Raw genomic sequence first — 16,998 nt, forward strand, 5'->3', positions numbered from 1 at the left:
CCATAGGTTGTCCGTTCACTCTTTAATAGTGTCATTTGATGCATAAGTTAATTTTGGTGAAGTACTGTTTGCCTTCACTTTTTTTTCTTTTGTTGCCTGTACTTTTGGTGTCACATCCAATAAATCATTGCTAAATCCAGTGTCATAAAGCTTTCCCCTGTTTCCTTTGAAGAGTTTGATAGTTTTAGCTCTTACATTTAGGTCTTTGATCCAGGGACTTCCCTGGTGGTTCAGTAGTTAAGACTCCACGCTGCCAGTGTTGGGAACCCAGATTTGATCCCTGGTCAGGGAACTAGATCCCGTATGCCGCAACGAAGATCCTGCATGTGGCAACGAAGATCCCATGTGCCACAACTAAGACCTGGCGCAACCAAAAGAAAAGAAAAAAATTGATCTTTGATCCATTTGAGTTAATTTTTGTATACAGTGTAAGGTTAGAGTCCACTTTTGTTTTTTTTTTTTTGGCATGTGGGATATCCAGTTTTCCCAGCACAAGTTTGTTTTCGGTTTTTTTGTTTTGTTTTCTTTTTTAATATTTATTTATTTATTTGGCTGCATTGGGTCTTAGTTGCGGCACACAGGATCTTCGTTGCCATGTGCAGTATCTTCGTTGCAGCATGAGAGATCTTTAGTTGCGGCATGCAGGCTTCTTAGTTGAGGCATGTGGGGTATAGTTCCCTGACCAGGGATCAAACCCGGGGCCCCTCCATTGGGAGCACGGAGTCATAGCACTGGACCACCAGGGAAGTACCACAGCACAAGTTTGTTTTTTGTTTTTCTTTTGTTTTTTATAAATTTATTTATTTTTAGCTGCACTGGGTCTTTGTTGCTGTGTGCGGGCTTTATCTAGTTGTGGCGAGCGGGGGCTACTCTTCATTGCAGTGCGTGGACTTCTCATCGCGGTGGCTTCTCTTGTTGCGGAGCACGGACTCTAGGTGCGTGGGCTTTAGTAGTTGTGGCACGCAGGCTCAGTAGTTGTGGCTCACAGGCTCTAGAGCACAGGCTCAGTAGTTGTGGCGCACGGGCTTAGTTGCTCCACAGTATGTGGGATCTTCCCGGACCAGGGATTGAACCTATGTCCCCTGCATTGGCAGGCAGATTCTTAACCACTGTGCCACAAGGGAAATCCTCCCACCCCAGCACAAGTTTTTGAAATGACTGTCATTTCCCTATTGATTGGCCTTGACACCCTTGTTGGGAATCTTCTGACCATATATGCAAGGGTTTATTTCTGGGCTCTCTATTTCATTGGTCTGTATGTCTGTCTTTTGAATGACTATGTTTTAAAGTCACTTGTTGGGAGTTCCCTGATTGTCTAGTGGTTAGGATTCAGCGCTTTAACTGCCGTGGCCTGGGTTCAATCCCTGACCAGGGGAATGAGATCTTACAAGCCCCACAGTCAAAAAAAAAAACCAACACAAAACACTTGTTATAGCTGTTTTTTGTGTGGTTGTGCCATCAAATGAGTACTTTGTTTTATTTTGCTTGTGATCTGTAGAGATGACTTATTGTTCTGTTCTATGATTATACACGATGCAAGGTTCCAAAGTCAAATCTACTAAGCAAGGTATATTCAGAGAAATTTAGCATCTATAGCCTTCTCTTTCACCCCTTGCCTCCCTCCCATAGTAGATGACCACTTAAAAAATTTTTTTATATCCTTCCTTTTTATTTTTTAAACAAAAGGACACAGATTCACCCTCCATCTTAGATTAATGTTAGTGCATTATACACACTTCTCTCTGCCTTGCTTTTTTCACTTAACCATATATTCTAAAGATAACTCCTTAGTTTTTATGTTAAGCAATGGTTAGTAGATTACCTGTTTTTGTAAATAATTTTAGTGGAATACAATGATGCCCATTTTTTCATAATTGTGACTACTTTCTGTCTACAGTAGCAAAGTTGAGTAGTTGATACAGTGACCATATAATGCCTATCCTAAAAATATTTATGTGTTCATTTAAAACATTTTCTGACTCAGGATGCAGTGTAAGGCTCGGCTCTTTCCTTTTTTTACAGCTGCAGCGTAGTTCATTGGGTGGATGTGCTAGAGGTGATTCAGCCACTCCCCTTTGTGGACATTTGGGTTGTTTTCAGTCTCCTGCTATTACAAATAGTACTGTAAACTCAAAGTAAGTTTTTCCTGAAAGACTCTCTGAAGACATCTTAAGTTTATCCCCAATTTTCCTGCCAATCTTCAAGTGCCTTGAGAGATATAAAAGACAGCTGTCAGTAGAGTTGGCGACCCTTTTTGCCCACTTAGTGACAGTCTTCCAGCCCTTTTTTTTTTTGTCTACCGCGGCTTGACATTCGGTGTGACTTAAACTTTCTGGTTAACGTACCTGTTAACACAAGTAATCACAAACCAGGCCAGAGAGGATGGAGCTGTCTATTGAGTCCTTTTCCATGTTCCAGTTCTTTTTCAGGGATGAAAGATGTTTCAGCTTCTTATTGAGAGAATCTAGGTAAACATTTCCTCTTTTTTTAAGCTGAGCTCCTCGCCAAGAAACAGCCATTAAAAACCAGTGAGGTGTACTCTGACGATGAGGAGGAGGAGGAAGATGACAAGTCCAGTGAAAAGTCAGACCGCTCATCCCGAACATCGTCATCTGATGAAGAAGAGGAGTAAGCTGTGTACATTTTGGTCTAGTAGTCAGGATAGGTGGTTCTTTGGGGAAAGGCTTAGTGTAGTTTCCAAATTTCCCCTGTTCGGGTGACGAACTTTGGTTTGGTTCCATACCCTGAATTGCCGAGCTGGGTTCCCCAGCACACCAGCCCAAACATATACTTCTGCTGTTGGCTCTTAGCCTGTACCCCTGCACATTTTATCATGGCCAGGCGGGTAGGAGCTGCCTTCATGTCACCCTCAGATTGGCCAGGACCTTCCATTAGTTTTCCTAGTCTGATAGGTTATCTGGGATGGCAGCCTCATTTGAGACAGTTCACACTACTGGTTAGGAATAGGATTCTAGTCCCACTTTCCTGTTGCTTCATTTATTTCTCCTACTGTATGAAATCACACATACTTCAGTTAAGTTTTAAGAAGTTGGTATTATTTATTTACCTTGATCTGTTTTTATGATGCACATTTTTCCCAGTGTCCTTTGTTCCTCACAGGAAAGAAGAGATCCCTCCAAAATCACAACCGGTCTCCTTACCAGAGGAACTGAATCGGGTTCGATTATCACGGCATAAGCTGGAACGTTGGTGTCACATGCCCTTCTTTGCTAAAACTGTCACAGGATGTTTTGTACGGATTGGCATTGGAAACCACAACAGCAAACCAGTTTACCGGGTTAGTATTTCTTTCCTTGGACAATTGTCCATGTTTTATGTTTTAAATATAATGATTCTTAGCTAGGAGTAGGAACTACTGAACAAATCTGTCACTTTTCCCATTTGATGGGAAAATAGACTCCAATTGAGATGCCCTTAGAGCAGTGACAGTCTGAGCCAACCAGAGATCTATTGTGACCTGCTGCCAGGAGGAGTACTTGGAGCCCAAGGGTTTAGATTTAGAACAATTTTCTCTATCCTCCTTTCATGTAGATGTGAGAAGGCAGACACTTAACGAAGTATTTTTCAAGAGTTATGTAATCTGGAAGATTTGTCCATTTGAAAAATAAATAAATGAAAAATTTCCATGTTACATACTAAGTGACTTCTGGAACAAGGAGTTATATTGAGGTTTGAAAAATGACGAACAGGGACTTCTCTGGTGGCACAGTGGTTAAGAATCCGCCTGCCAGCATGGGGGACGCGGGTTCGAGCCCTGGTCCGGGAAGATTCCGTATGCCATGGAGCAACTAAGCCCGTGCACCGCAACTACTGAGCTTGCACTTTAGAGCCTGCAAGCCACAACTACTGAGCCTGTGAGCCACAACTACTGAGCCCGTGCACCTAGAGCCTGTGCTCCACTACAAGAGAAGCCACCGCAGTGAGAAGCCTGCGCACCACAATGAAGAGTAGCCCCTGCTCTCCGCAACTAGAGAAGAGCCCATGCGCAGCAACGAAGACCCAATGCAGCCAAAAATTAATTTTTTTTTTTTAAAAAAAGAATCTGCCTGCCAATGGAGGGGACACGGGTTTGAGCCCTAGTCTGGGAAGATCCCACATGCTGTGGAGCAACTAAGCCTGTGCACCACCACAACTACTGAAGCCTGTGCTCCACACAAAGAGAAGCCATCGCCATGAGAAGCCCTCGCACCTCAACGAAGAGTAGACCCCACTTGCTGCAACTAGGAAAAGACCACACGCAGCAACAAAGACCTGATGCAGCCAAAAATAAATTAATTAATTTTTTTAAAAAAACCCTCCAACCTAATAGAGATTATCTTGTGAGTTCCAGCTCTGCTTCTGTGGTCTAGATGACTAGAACATAGCTGTTTGATTTTTTGTTTGTTTGTTTTGTTCTGGGTTGTTTGGTTTTAACGTGTTTTGCCTCCTTCTGTGAGGACCAGGGGCCATGTCATGTCTCAGAAACCTTGGCAACAGAAACAGACCTCACGGTCTTCACACTTGATTGATAAAACTGACCTCTGAAATCCAGGTGCACCCCTTAGTAAGGTAGAATTAAGTTGGAGGGGAAGCTTCCAACACCCCACCAGGCTAACTGCCTCCTCACCTGGCGCTTGCTTAACTCTGGGCACAGGTGCCTGGCCGTCTGAGTTCTAAGCCCGAGAAAGATGCCCAGAACACCTGGCAGCTGTGGGCTTCTCTCAGTGCGGGGTCACTCATCTGCACTCATGCAGATGGAGCCAGAGGGTGGGGTGGAGAGCTCTGAAAGAGTCTGTTGTGATTGGTGTCTCTGTCCTCACTTAGGTTGCTGAAATCACGGGTGTAGTGGAAACCGCCAAAGTTTACCAGCTTGGTGGCACCAGAACAAACAAAGGGCTACAGCTACGGTAGGAGAGGTGCTTCCGTGGCAGCTTCTGCTCCCGTGCAAACAGGCACTGCCTGTTGCGGCTGTTATTCACTCCCAGTGTGATGTTTCTTGTTACAGTAATACTGTTTGTGTTATCCCCGCAGGGGACTTGGAGGGAAACTTGTATTCTGCCTTTGCCTATAGGGAAAGTAGGATATATCTCTCTCATAGGGGAAGTGAGGGATATGGAGCAGTGGGACACATAGAAGGAAAATGTCAGATTGCGAGACCCCCTCCTCCCAGAATCCTGCAGGCATTCCTCGGTGAGCATGGTCAGGAGGCTTGCTTCTGGTCCTGGCTCCATCACTAACTAACTTGATCTTTCACAAGCCAGGTTACCTTTTTGCACTTGGTTTCTGCTTCAATAGCATGATATTGACTGAATGCTGGCTACATGCCACAGTTCTACGCATCAGGATAGAAGCGAGAACAAAATACACACACAAATCCCTATCCTCTTGGAGCCTGAAAATTCTAAAGGCCCTATATGGGAAGCAATAGAAATAGCTTGCCAGGTGACTGCAAATAGTGGGTCATAGACAAGGCTCTGCCATGGCCTTACTTGGCCTCTCTGGTCTCTCTGTTCCCTTCTCCCATTCCCGTCATTTCTCCTGGACTGTTTGAAAAGAGCCAGTTGGTGTGGGCAGCAGCCATGACGTGCTGAAAGTGACTATCTCTGGGAGGATGACACTGACTCACGTGGCCAGCACAGGAGTCAGTAGAACGGCAGTGTTCTTTCTAGGGATAGAGCTTCCTTGTCATTCAGATATCTATGTAATATTTCATATTCTTGATGCCAGTTGACTGTGATGGATTTTATTGTAAATGGACTTTTGAAGCACTGGCCAAATCCACTTGTTTCCAGGGCTCACTTTGATTTTTAGTCCCTGCTGCCCGTTAGAACAACCTGGGAGGGGCTTTTTGTGTGTACAATTTCAGTGCCTGGTTCCTACTCCCAGAGATTCTGATTCAGTTGATCTAGAGTGGTGCTTTGGCACTAGAAGTTTTGTAAATATTCCTAGATGATTCTAAAGGGTAGCTATGATGGAAACCCACAGAGACAGGTGGTGTACAGTCTGGTGGGGTTGCTCTTCTGGCGCTGCAGTCAACATACCCATTCCTGAAGCTGCTCTTTTTTGTGTAGGCACGGCAGTGACCAGCGAGTGTTCCGCCTAGAGTTTGTCTCAAACCAGGAGTTTACTGAAAGCGAATTCATGAAGTGGAAAGAAGCGGTAAGTGGACAGACAGCACCTCCCTAGCAGTTGTTGATGAAAACACTGAGAGAGCCTCTTTCCAAAACCCTTTATCATAAATAACCTTTTATCATGTTTTGGTCCAGATGTTCTCTGCTGGCATGCAGTTGCCCACTCTAGATGAAATCAATAAGAAGGAATTATCTATTAAAGAAGCTCTTAATTATAAATTCAATGACCAGGACATTGAAGAGGTAAGAAACCTGGTACCCCAGAGTCCGGAGGCTCATCAAGAACCAGTGTTAGAGAAGATCATGCCTTTCTTTTCTTTCCTGTATCTTGACATTTTTGGCTCTGCTACTGTTGCGTGAGAAAGAGGGAATACTAATATCGCTACCTTATTATTTATAGTTCATCAAGATTTTCTCCATACATTCTCACTTGAAGTCATAGACTAAGGAAGTGTATTCAGGGTTCAGGAATCTGTATTCTTCTTCTAGGCTTGGTCCTTTAAGAGTTTTCTTTTTCCAAAACATTTTGGTAAAATTCCTTGATCTCTGTTCGCTTGGACAGTGGCTAGCCTGACAGTACAAGGTCCTTGGGCTGCTGCTGTTTATTGGTGCATGTTTCTTCCCACTATCCCAGAAGAATCTCCGTGACCCCGGAAGCAGCATAGCATCCCTTGGAATGAACTCGCTCTCTCTGTGGGGCATGGCATTGCTATAGGAAGAGCAGCCCCCGTTTAACTAGCTGCTTACCTCCAAAGTGGGCTCACCTATCTTGCCTACAGAACTAATTTAGAAATACCTCACTGCTGGTATCTCCTCTCTGGTACAGATTGTAAAAGAGAAAGAAAGATTCAGGAAAGCTCCACCCAACTATGCTATGAAGAAAACGCAGCTCCTAAAGGAAAAGGTGAGGACTTGTGCTTGAACCTCTCTCCCTGTCCTGTAAGGAGATGTGGAAATCAAACTTGTTCACCGTCTTTCAAGTTAGTAGTGGCAGGATTGGGAGAAAATGCTGGGCTCAAAGGTAAGCAACAGTGCTTTCCTGGCACCTGGGCAGCATCCTTTGGCTGTTTTCCTTTCTATAAATTGAAACTGATCTTGCTTGTTCCATTTTCCTCACTTTCTAGTCACTTTAGTTTCGTGTGTAATAAGATAGACCCCAGGGTAGTATCAGCACTGGGTCTGAACAGACGAATGATATTGCCAAGCCCAGCTGCGGTGGGTGGTTTTCCGTTCTTCACATCAGGGTGGGGTGAGCCTTGTTAGGCTGAGTTAGCCATGTGGGGCCTGGGTTCTACGGTGTTTGTTTTCAGTACTCTTTCACACCTCCTGTCATTTGTTCATCATGTGAGGTATCTTGCCTGTGCTGGAAGTAATGGGACACTTAATATAGAGCCAGTCATAGCCAGAATCTCACATGTCTCTCTATGTGCAGGCCATGGCTGAGGACCTGGGGGATCAGGACAAAGCCAAACAAATCCAAGACCAGCTGAACGAGCTGGAGGAACGAGCAGAGGCCCTGGACCGCCAGCGGACCAAGAACATATCTGCGATCAGGTGTGTTACAGATCCTTGGTCCACAATTATCAGGCGAGCCTGTGGCCTTGTACGCACTGTGCCCCAGTGGCTCCACGTATCTCTGGGGTGAGGACTCAGTGGTCCCCTCCCTCCTTTCACAGCCCACTGACTCATGCCTCTTACTCACCCCACAGTTACATCAACCAGCGGAACCGGGAGTGGAACATTGTGGAGTCTGAGAAGGCCCTTGTGGTGAGTAAGACAACTTTATCTGGATCACTGAAAATAATTTTAATTAATAAAACAATATGTAATAAAACAATATGTAATCTTTTCTGTATCTTGCTTGAGTTTATCTTTCAATTATTGAAGTAACGTGTACACTTAACACACACATAGTTTCTCTGTAGGCACACATACAAGCACATAAGTTATTAATTTATAATAAAAAGCAGCAGTCTTCTACCCTGTCTTATCCCTCCCCATCTTTAGATTCTACTCCATGCGTATTCATTTTTATCAGTTTCCAGTCTTTTTCTTTTGGTTGTTGCCCCCATAATCTGCTCTGGTGTTCTTAAAGGGAAAAGGACGATAGACAGCCTTTGACTTTTTTTAGGACCTTGCAGACTGTTATTTATATGTAAGCTTACGATGAATGAGAGGCGGGGGGCAGGAGATACAGTTCTGTAATACATGCTCTCTGTTTCAGGCTGAAAGTCACAACATGAAAAACCAACAGATGGATCCTTTTACCAGGCGACAGTGTAAACCTACCATCGTTTCTAATGTGAGTGCCTAGAGAGGACGTTTTTAGTCAGGACCTAGATTCTGGGACATAAAATGAATTCCATTAGGAGATTAATAAAGAAGTTAAAAATAATATTGTCTTAGTGGGATTTGCTTGCCTCAAACTCTTGGGTCTGGATACTTCCTTTTTTTATCTTACTCTAGGACATACAGGTAGTGAAAACCTGGCATGGATTTGTAGAAACCTATGGACTAACCGCCTATGCCAGGGCAGGTTTACCAGTGCAGCAGAGGTGAGGAATGTGTAGGCTGAAGCGCCTAGCTAGGGCCCGTCTGGGCTGGGCTTCAAAGCTTTTAATTGCCCCTTTTTGCAGTGTGGAGGAAAACCCCACTGATCTGCTGATGGGCCCACTGTGGTGCCTGTGATGTTAGTGGTGGTAGGTGGGACAGAAGCTGGTGGTAGGACTGTGTGAGTGTTGAACAATCTCTAAAATAACTTGCATTGTCTCTCAGTCCAGAGACCCGGCTGTTCAAGCTGCCATATTGGCCCAGCTGAACGCAAAATACGGTTCTGGAGTGTTACCAGATGCTCCAAAGGAAATGAGCAAGGCAAGTATACTACTGGAGCTCGGCCGCTGGTCCGGACACCAGAGGCACTTCCTGGGTCGGGTTTGATTGTCCCCACCTGGAGGAACATGGCGTCCCACTTGCAGTCCTTTCTCCGTCCTCATTATTTACAAATGTAATAAACAACTACTGAATTCTGGTCAGATGACCTAAATTCTAAACCCAACACCACTACTTAATGAAGTCCTTGACTACGGCTTTAGGCAACTGACCTCTAGCCCTCTAACCCACATTTTCTCATATGTAAAGTGGGGGTAATATTATATACCCTGCTTATTTAACTCATAGGACAATTAGAAGGGGTAGTTGACGTGTAAGGATGAGGCAGTTGTAAAAGTGAAAGTTCTTTGAAAACTAAAATATTAAACCAAGAGAAACTGCCCGTTTAGAAGCCATTTTCTGCCTTTTCCTGAGGAGCCCAAACTGTTCCAGGAATTCCTAAAACCTTGGGTCAGAGATGGCTTGTTGTCTTAAGCCCACCCTTTCTCCCTCACACCACAGACATGAGCCTTCCCTTCCCTCTCCTCTTTTAGGCTCAGAAAAGAAACTTCTTTATGGCCTCTCCTGTCCTCCCTCTGAGAGAAGGAATCAGAAAAGGGCCTTAGTAGGAAGATCTAATGAACTCGAGCAGGAGCCTTTACTGTTAGTGGTCACTGCTTCTTGAAGTCCACTTGCATTTATACTTTGTAATTACTTTTTCTCTTCACATTGCAGGGTCAGGGAAAGGATAAAGATTTGAATTCTAAGTCAGCCAGTGACCTCTCAGAAGACTTGTTCAAAGTACATGATTTCGACGTGAAGATTGATTTACAAGTTCCCAGCTCAGGTAGGTGAAGGTGCAGATTGGTGATGAGCAAGGACCACGTGGCTCCATGGCTCTGAGCCAGCAAGGAGGCCTGATTTTAGGGAAGAAATGGGGGTGTCTGCTTACCAGTATTTATGGAGACCAGAGTAAGACAGGCTGCAGGTCTGTTTTGAGAGGGAACAGGGATACTAAGGAAGGCTACCTGAAGGAGTGAAGCACAAGACCAAAGGACCTCAGATGCCGATTTGCCTCTTCTTTCCCATAGAGTCAAAGGCTTTGGCCATCACCTCCAAGGCTCCGCCAGCCAAGGATGGAGCTCCAAGGAGATCTCTGAACTTGGAAGACTACAAAAAACGACGAGGGCTTATTTGAGCGCACCCAGCCTGCTGCTTCTGACCCTGCATGCCCCATCACGGTGCCCCACCTTTCCTCTTTTCCTTTGATTTGCCCTCACTGGGCTGGAGCAGCAGTAGAACTGGGAAGAGACTCTAAACTGCCAGTCATCTGTAATATAAACCATTTGCTGTATAGACTTCCCTTGTCTGCAACATCTCCCACCAACCCCCCAGGCCCCACCCAGTGTGAACCTGGGCTCTCTTGGGCTTTATCCATGTCTTTAGATTTGTGTTTGCCTTTTTTTTTTTAAAAAAAAAACCAGCACAATTCATTGGCCACTCTGCACGCATTCAGTGTTACCGTGGAGCTGGGATTCTTGCTGGAGCCCCTGGCGGTGATAGCAGCAGCACTGGGCAGCCTCCTCTATGGACTGCCTTGGACCCAACCATTGAACATTTGGCACCTGACCCTCTGGAGGGAATGGGGACTGGGCACCTGCAGTCCTCCTTCTTCTCTCCTCATCTTTCTCTTCTTCCCATCTCTGTGGAAGAAGGATTTTCAAAACCAGTTTAGTTTCCAAAAAGTGTACATTTGTGGGGAGGGAGGGGGGTCTATTTGAGAGAGAGTGTGTATGTGTGTATGTGTCTGTAAGTGTGTGGATTTTTTTATCATTTTTTAAAAATGCAGTACTCTTTGTATCAGTCTGTCATGGGTCTATAGCTGTTTCAGATTTTTTTCAGCTGTACTTGAGCATCTGAAACTGCAAGAAAGAAACTCATTAAATGTGATTCTTCTTACTAAACAGGCCTGACTGCTGTAGCTGTGTAACTTCCCCTCCCCCACCTCCTCTTCCCCATCACCTCCCCCACCTTGGAGAAATCTCCCCAGTTTGGCCCCTGCCCTGTCGGCTGTGTCCTGGCAGGTGGGAGGGAAGCCCACAGCCAGGTACCAGGGAGGGCAGTGCAGGTGTCTTGCTCAGCCCATGTGTATAGCCCACAGCTTCCTGGCTGAGTGTAGAGTGTGTCTGTTCTCCACCCCATGTACTTGTCTCTTCTTAGTGATTCTGTTTTGCCATTTCAGCAAGAATAATATTTTGTTCTGTTTTTTAAGAGAAAGTATTCAACATGAATGTGGAGAGAACGAACACAAAGATTTAGGTTGCAAATGTTACAAGCATGTGCAGTTTTGTGTGTGTGTATACATATATATATGGTAAGCATATATATTGTTGTGCAGCTAGGGTGAAGCCAGCAAAGAAGTATGTATGTCTTTATGAAATGTTTGCAAAGAGATAAGCTGACTGCTTGATAATCATTCTCAGGTGTAAAGCTCCAAGTGTAAATAAAAGTGGCATTTAACAGATCTTTTCAGAACAAAGTACAGCTGACTATATAAAACAAGAACTAAGATAAAGGAACAGCTGAGAGCTTCTGATTCCCACAAGAGGGAGAGGCATCTCAAAGCCCCGCTTTGTATTTCTTCACCCTACTTTCTATAAGAAAGTGGGATGATGGGAAATCATGGAGTTAAGTTGTTTTTAAACATAAAAATGAACTTGGTAACTCTTCCGGGTTTAGTAGAGCCTCAGTGTTGCTTTAACTTAGTTTATACTTTTTTTATTTAAAAAAAAGAAAAAAGCAGCAATCGATGGTTTTTAAAAAGAATTGTGTCTGTAAAATTGATAAATATGACTGTAACACAGCTATGTGGTGGCTGTGACACAGTTTGGTTGGGCAAAGGAATGGTGATGGACTCATTAAAATCATATATACTTGAATAGTCCATTGACCGAAACTCTTTATAGACTATTGTGTAAATGTGGAATCACAGACTGTTAAACATTGCCTGGACTCCAGCAGAGTCCTGGAAGCTGCTGGGACCTCTTCTATAGTGACAAACTTGGACTTTTTTTTTTTTCTGGTTTTAAAGACATGAAATTATAGAATCCATATAATTTGCTGGAGTCATTCTGATCCACCATGTAGATCTGTATTTAGTATCATTTGGATTTGGAGAAGTGTCGGTTACATTATGGCTGTGTAATAAAATTTTTATTAAAACTACATCACACTGTAGCCATTTTGCCCCTGCCTCCCCACATGCAGCTAATGAAACTTGCGTTCTGAGACACCAAAACACAGCAGGGAGCAAAGCCAACCAAAGAAGACAGAATGTTAACTTGTCATCTGAGTAGCCTACTTGGTGATTGGAGTCAAGACCGAGGGCTTGTCTGCAGTCTCAGCTGAGGCAGGACCTCTGAACTGAGATCTGGTCCAGGCATTGGCTTTATCCCACCAGCTGGGCTTCTTGGTGGTTCAGGCTTCTTGTGCTGGGGAATCACAGCAGCAGCCCACTGCTCCACCCTGACCCCACCATGTGGTTTCAGTATTGAAGGGTGCGGCACCTAAGACGGCTTTCTACATTTTTCACTTCCTTCCGAGAAGCAAAAAGGCCAATGTCCATATGCCTAGCTCATGATGTATAGGTCTGTTTGTCTTGCTTCTGACAGGTGCAGGGAAAGTCTACTGCCTGCAACTTCCCTTCAAAAAGAATGCTTTTGTTTTCTGTTTCTGTGAAGTCCTGACCTGTCACTCAAACTGTACAGATACTTGTAAATAAACTTTATGCCCTGTTTTAACAAGGGAATCAGATTTAGTCCAAGGACTGCATCCTGAGTGGCAACTCTCAAAGTCATGCTCTAAAAGTCCAAGAGAGTCTCTCTTTCACTTGGTTTCTCTCCTTCCCCTACCCTTAGCCCTGCACCTCCGAAGTGAAAGTGGCTGTTGTCGTCTTCAGCCACCTGGTTCCCCAGAAGCCTCTCTGAGACAGTAGTTGTCTAGAGCCAAGGCAACCTCCAACTGGCCTGGTTTACTTCCTACTTTGGAAGATATATCACCAAGCTTTAACAGAACTAGGTGGGCCCCAGATACACTGCCTAACACTGGGGAGAGTCTGGTCCTTCCAGCTTTCAGTTGGCTAAGCCACAATTCCTTTGTTAACCTGTTTTCAGCCTGTCACGAGTGTGAAGGGGGAGCCCAGGGGCTGTGAGTGTGCCTATGGAGGAAATACTGATACCTTTCCCTCACGGCCCAAGCTGGAGAGATCTGTAAGGCTCACCACCAACACTGCATGAGGCTGTGTCTCAAACCTTTCTGACCATGTGTTAGCTAGGAAGCAAGATCCTGGATCAACTCTCCTTTAGAGATGGGAAGGTGGAGGTGACAATCACAATGGTACAAGGCCAGTCCAAGCCTGCCTTTGGTGTTGGGAGAGGTGGGTCCCTGGGGCTCACCCAGCAACTGCATCTCATGAGGTTTTCTTAAGCTCTCTATCACTCCAGCCACCTGATTTTTGTTTATTTATTTATTTTACTTATTTATTTATTTATTTTTGGCTGCGTTGGGTCTTCATTGCTGTGCGTGGGCTTCTCATTGCGGTGCCTTCTCTTGTCGCAGAGCACGGGCTCTAGGCGTGAGGGCTTCAATGGTTGTGGCTCATGGGCTCTAGAGCGCAGGCTCAGTAGTTGTGGCGCACGGGCTTAGCTGCTCCGCAGCATGTGGGATCTTCCCGGACAAGGGGTTGAACCCATGTCCCCTGCATTGGCAGGCAGATTCTTAACCACTGCACCACCAGGGAAGTCCCCAGCTGCCTGATTTTTGGAAGCAGTGGGCTCCCTGGGAGCCTAGAGAGCAGAGATTCTGAGCAGAGGACAGCCTAGTCCAGTTATCTCCCAGGGTTCCCTGCTGTGAGGCAGCCACTTGCTGTGACTGCCTCAGGTGGAGGGATGCAAAGGTGAGAGGGGTGCAGGGTCCATCGACTTTTTCTGGAGTTGAGGGAGCGAAGGAGCTGACTTTTCTTGGGTGTCCTGGGTAGTGGTGTCCAGGAATGGGGAAGCCATGGACCTCCAGCTCAGATTTTTTGTGTGTGACTTCCCTGACCAAAGGGGCAGCTGAACTGCCTTGGGGAGGAGAGTGTCAGAGGCTTGGAGGGAACAGCAGCACTAAGGCGGTGGGGTGGGGGGCAGAGGGGCAGACTGCCTTCTGTATAAGTTTCCCCAGGCCAGCCTCAGTGCCAGAGTTTCTTGGCCCTGAATAGGGGCTTAGCCAGTGGAGCACAGGCACGTCTAGGGCTTCCAGACTGTGCCCTGGACCGGAGGGAGGACCTAAAAGCCACAAGGCAAGCGGGCTCAGTGCAGGGTTCATATCCCAGCTCCACCACTTAACTACCTAGGGCTGAGCTGGTTAACTCTTCTGAGCCCAAGTTCCCCATCTTTACTATAAGATCTGTCAGGAGCCTGTTAAAGTGTTCCTTTCCTCGATAACGGTTCGATAAATGCTGTTGTCAGTGAGAGTAGAGGCCACTAGGCCTCGCAGGAGAGACTGTTGGGGCAGAGTGGCAGGGGTTGGGATGCAAGGGCCAGTGTGGTGAAATAGGGGTGGGAAGTCACAGGAGAACAGCCTGAGTGCTGACAGAGGGCATGACTTGGCCCAGAGACTCCCGGCAGCCTCCACCTTGGGGGTCAAGAAACTCAGTCTCCACACAGAGGTTCCAGTGGGTGCTGGGGCTGGCCTGGAGAACCGTCCAGAGAAAGACAGCTGCCTTTTGGTCCAAACTTGCTGCTGCTATTCTCTCCAGCCCCCAACACACTCCCTCTTTACTGATGGTCAGTCTGAAAGCATCCTCCCACTCCCAGCCCTCAGTGGCTCTGAAGGCCTCCACCTCGCCACTGCCCCAGCGGGCTCAGAAAGATTGTCTCACCACGGAGAGTAATTAAAACATTAAAAACAGTACCAAACCGGAAAATAAGTGTAAAGAAGTCCAACCAAGTTCTGATCTGTTTCATGATGACTACCTTGATAACCGTCTTCAGAATATCACTTTTTTTCTCTCTCTCTCTCTTTTAGCTGTTGATGACCCTGCTTCACTAAGTTCATGTGGAGACCACATCTTGCTCAGCCATAAACACATTCACCTCTCCTGGAATGCACTGGTCTATCTCCACCGATTTTTCCCTGGAGAACTCCTCTTCACCCTTCAGCGCTCAAAGGCCACCTCCTCCAGGAAGCCTTCCCCGATTGCCCCTTCCCACTCGGGTTTGGGAGCACCTAGGCTTCCCCTAGGGCGGCACCCACCACGCTGTACTGTTGTTATTTGTGAGCCTACCCACCACCACCATCCTGGAAGCTACTAGTGTCCTCCGCCTAGCACTTAGTTAACGCCCAATAAACGTAGTGGAGGGAAGGGGGGCGGGGCAAGCCGACGTCCTTCCCAAGCCCCTGCTTTCTGGGGCTTCTGATGCCACCTCTCCCCTCCATCGTGTCCCCAGACCGCAGCGCAAGCGGGAAGGAGACCCGGCGGTGCGGACGCTGCTTGCAGTAGAAGCCCAAACTGTCCGTCTTATGGGTTCGACCCGAGACCGCGAGAAAAGCAGCTGTGGCAGATGGGAGCTATCCCCTCACCCGACCGGCCCCGACCACCCAACAGCCTCGGCCTCCGTTCGCCCACTGGAGTCCCAGCGACCTTGGAGTCCGGGCCCGAGTGCCACGCGGGGCCGACCCCGCAGCCTGCACGTGCGCGCGCTCGCGGCTCTAGGTGTGGGGACCCCTGCCGGGCGCGCGTCCTAGCGGCTTCCCACAGTTGGGAGTAGGGCCCTCAGCTCGCAGGCGCGCTCCTGGCGTGTGGCGTGTGGCGCCCCTGCAGCCAACGCCGAGGTGGAGTGGGCATCTGCTCCACGGACCCGGGGCGTGCGCGTAGCTTCCCGGTGCCTCCTGGTTCCACCCAGCCACCGGAGGCTTTGTGGGCTCGGTCTCCGCGCACCTGGGGTGGAGGTCACTCTGGCAGGCGGAGATCACAAATGGAATTAGGGGATGCGCCCACCTCCCGCGGTTACAAGATTCCAGAGGTGCCCTGGTAGGGACGTGGGGGACGGAGGACGACTGCACCCCGAACGTTCTTAGAGCAATCGCCTCGACACTGGGGGCCGCGTCCCGCGTCCCTGACCTCAGACGCTACCAATCCCCTCTGCCTCCGCTTGGCCACTGGGAGAGATTCTGCGGGTTCTGAGTTTTGGAGAGAGGGAGGAGGGAGAACCACAGGAACACAGGCTCCTGGGAGGGATGGGAAACCTTGTTTCTGAAGTGTGTCAGGAGAGAAAATGTTCTTATTGAACATACACAGGCGTGGTGACACATTTTGTTCGTTTTAGAGGAGAGTGATTCAGATGGTGGCAGGTCAGTGAACACTATTAGATCCCAAGTCCTGCTAAACTGTCAGAAGATATTCCCACAAATTCTATCAATTATGGGGTCAGAGACTGCGTGGGGAGGAGCAGAAACCCGGAGGCAAGGAAAAGGGTCTTGGGTTGTCAAATGAAGACAGCTGTTCACTTTTTTTTTTTTTTTTTTTTTTTGCGGTACGCGGGCCTCTCACTGCTGCGGCCTCTCCCGTTGCGAGGCACAGGCTCCGGACACGCAGGTTCAGAGGCCATGGCTCACGGACCCAGCTGCTCCACGGCATGTGGGATCTTCCCGGACCGGGGCACGAACCCGTGTCCCCTGCATCGGCAGGCACACTCTCAACCACTGCGCCACCAGGGAAGCCCTGTTCACTTTTCTTTCCAGGAGGAAAGAGACCTCCAGTTCTTCCCCGTCTGCAAGTTTTCATTGGGCCCTGGCTCTGGGAAGCCCTCCAGCACTCTCTCTACCGTGCCCTGGGCAGAGAAGGGCAACAGACTGACCAGGGTTGGGGAATTGTTTGCATGAAGCTGCTGAAAGACCAAGGTCTCACTGAAAGTCCCTTGGAAACAGTAAATACAGCCATTTATCATCCTGGGAGCTG

The 16,998-nt window shown here is 47.2% G+C and overlaps 1 protein-coding gene across 1 annotated transcript in view; it reads left to right on the plus strand.

Annotated features, from left to right (window-relative positions):
• The window catches only part of RTF1 (RTF1 homolog, Paf1/RNA polymerase II complex component), a 49,355-nt gene extending 37,129 nt beyond the window's left edge, over positions 1-12,226 (plus strand). The window contains exons 7-18 of the mRNA XM_027083963.1: positions 2,493-2,628; positions 3,121-3,298; positions 4,825-4,907; positions 6,072-6,159; positions 6,267-6,374; positions 6,958-7,035; positions 7,564-7,685; positions 7,841-7,898; positions 8,356-8,433; positions 8,907-9,002; positions 9,735-9,846; positions 10,091-12,226. Of these exons, the coding sequence (XP_026939764.1) occupies positions 2,493-2,628; positions 3,121-3,298; positions 4,825-4,907; positions 6,072-6,159; positions 6,267-6,374; positions 6,958-7,035; positions 7,564-7,685; positions 7,841-7,898; positions 8,356-8,433; positions 8,907-9,002; positions 9,735-9,846; positions 10,091-10,197 (1,244 nt within the window). The 3' untranslated portion in view covers positions 10,198-12,226. The remainder of the gene's footprint in view (positions 1-2,492; positions 2,629-3,120; positions 3,299-4,824; positions 4,908-6,071; positions 6,160-6,266; positions 6,375-6,957; positions 7,036-7,563; positions 7,686-7,840; positions 7,899-8,355; positions 8,434-8,906; positions 9,003-9,734; positions 9,847-10,090) is intronic.
• Positions 12,227-16,998: the final 4,772 nt, after the last annotated feature.

This window comes from Aethalodelphis obliquidens, unplaced genomic scaffold, assembly GCF_003676395.1.
Source record: "Aethalodelphis obliquidens isolate GAN/ISIS:26980383/991018 unplaced genomic scaffold, ASM367639v1 scaffold51, whole genome shotgun sequence".
Taxonomy (NCBI): domain Eukaryota; kingdom Metazoa; phylum Chordata; class Mammalia; order Artiodactyla; family Delphinidae; genus Aethalodelphis; species Aethalodelphis obliquidens.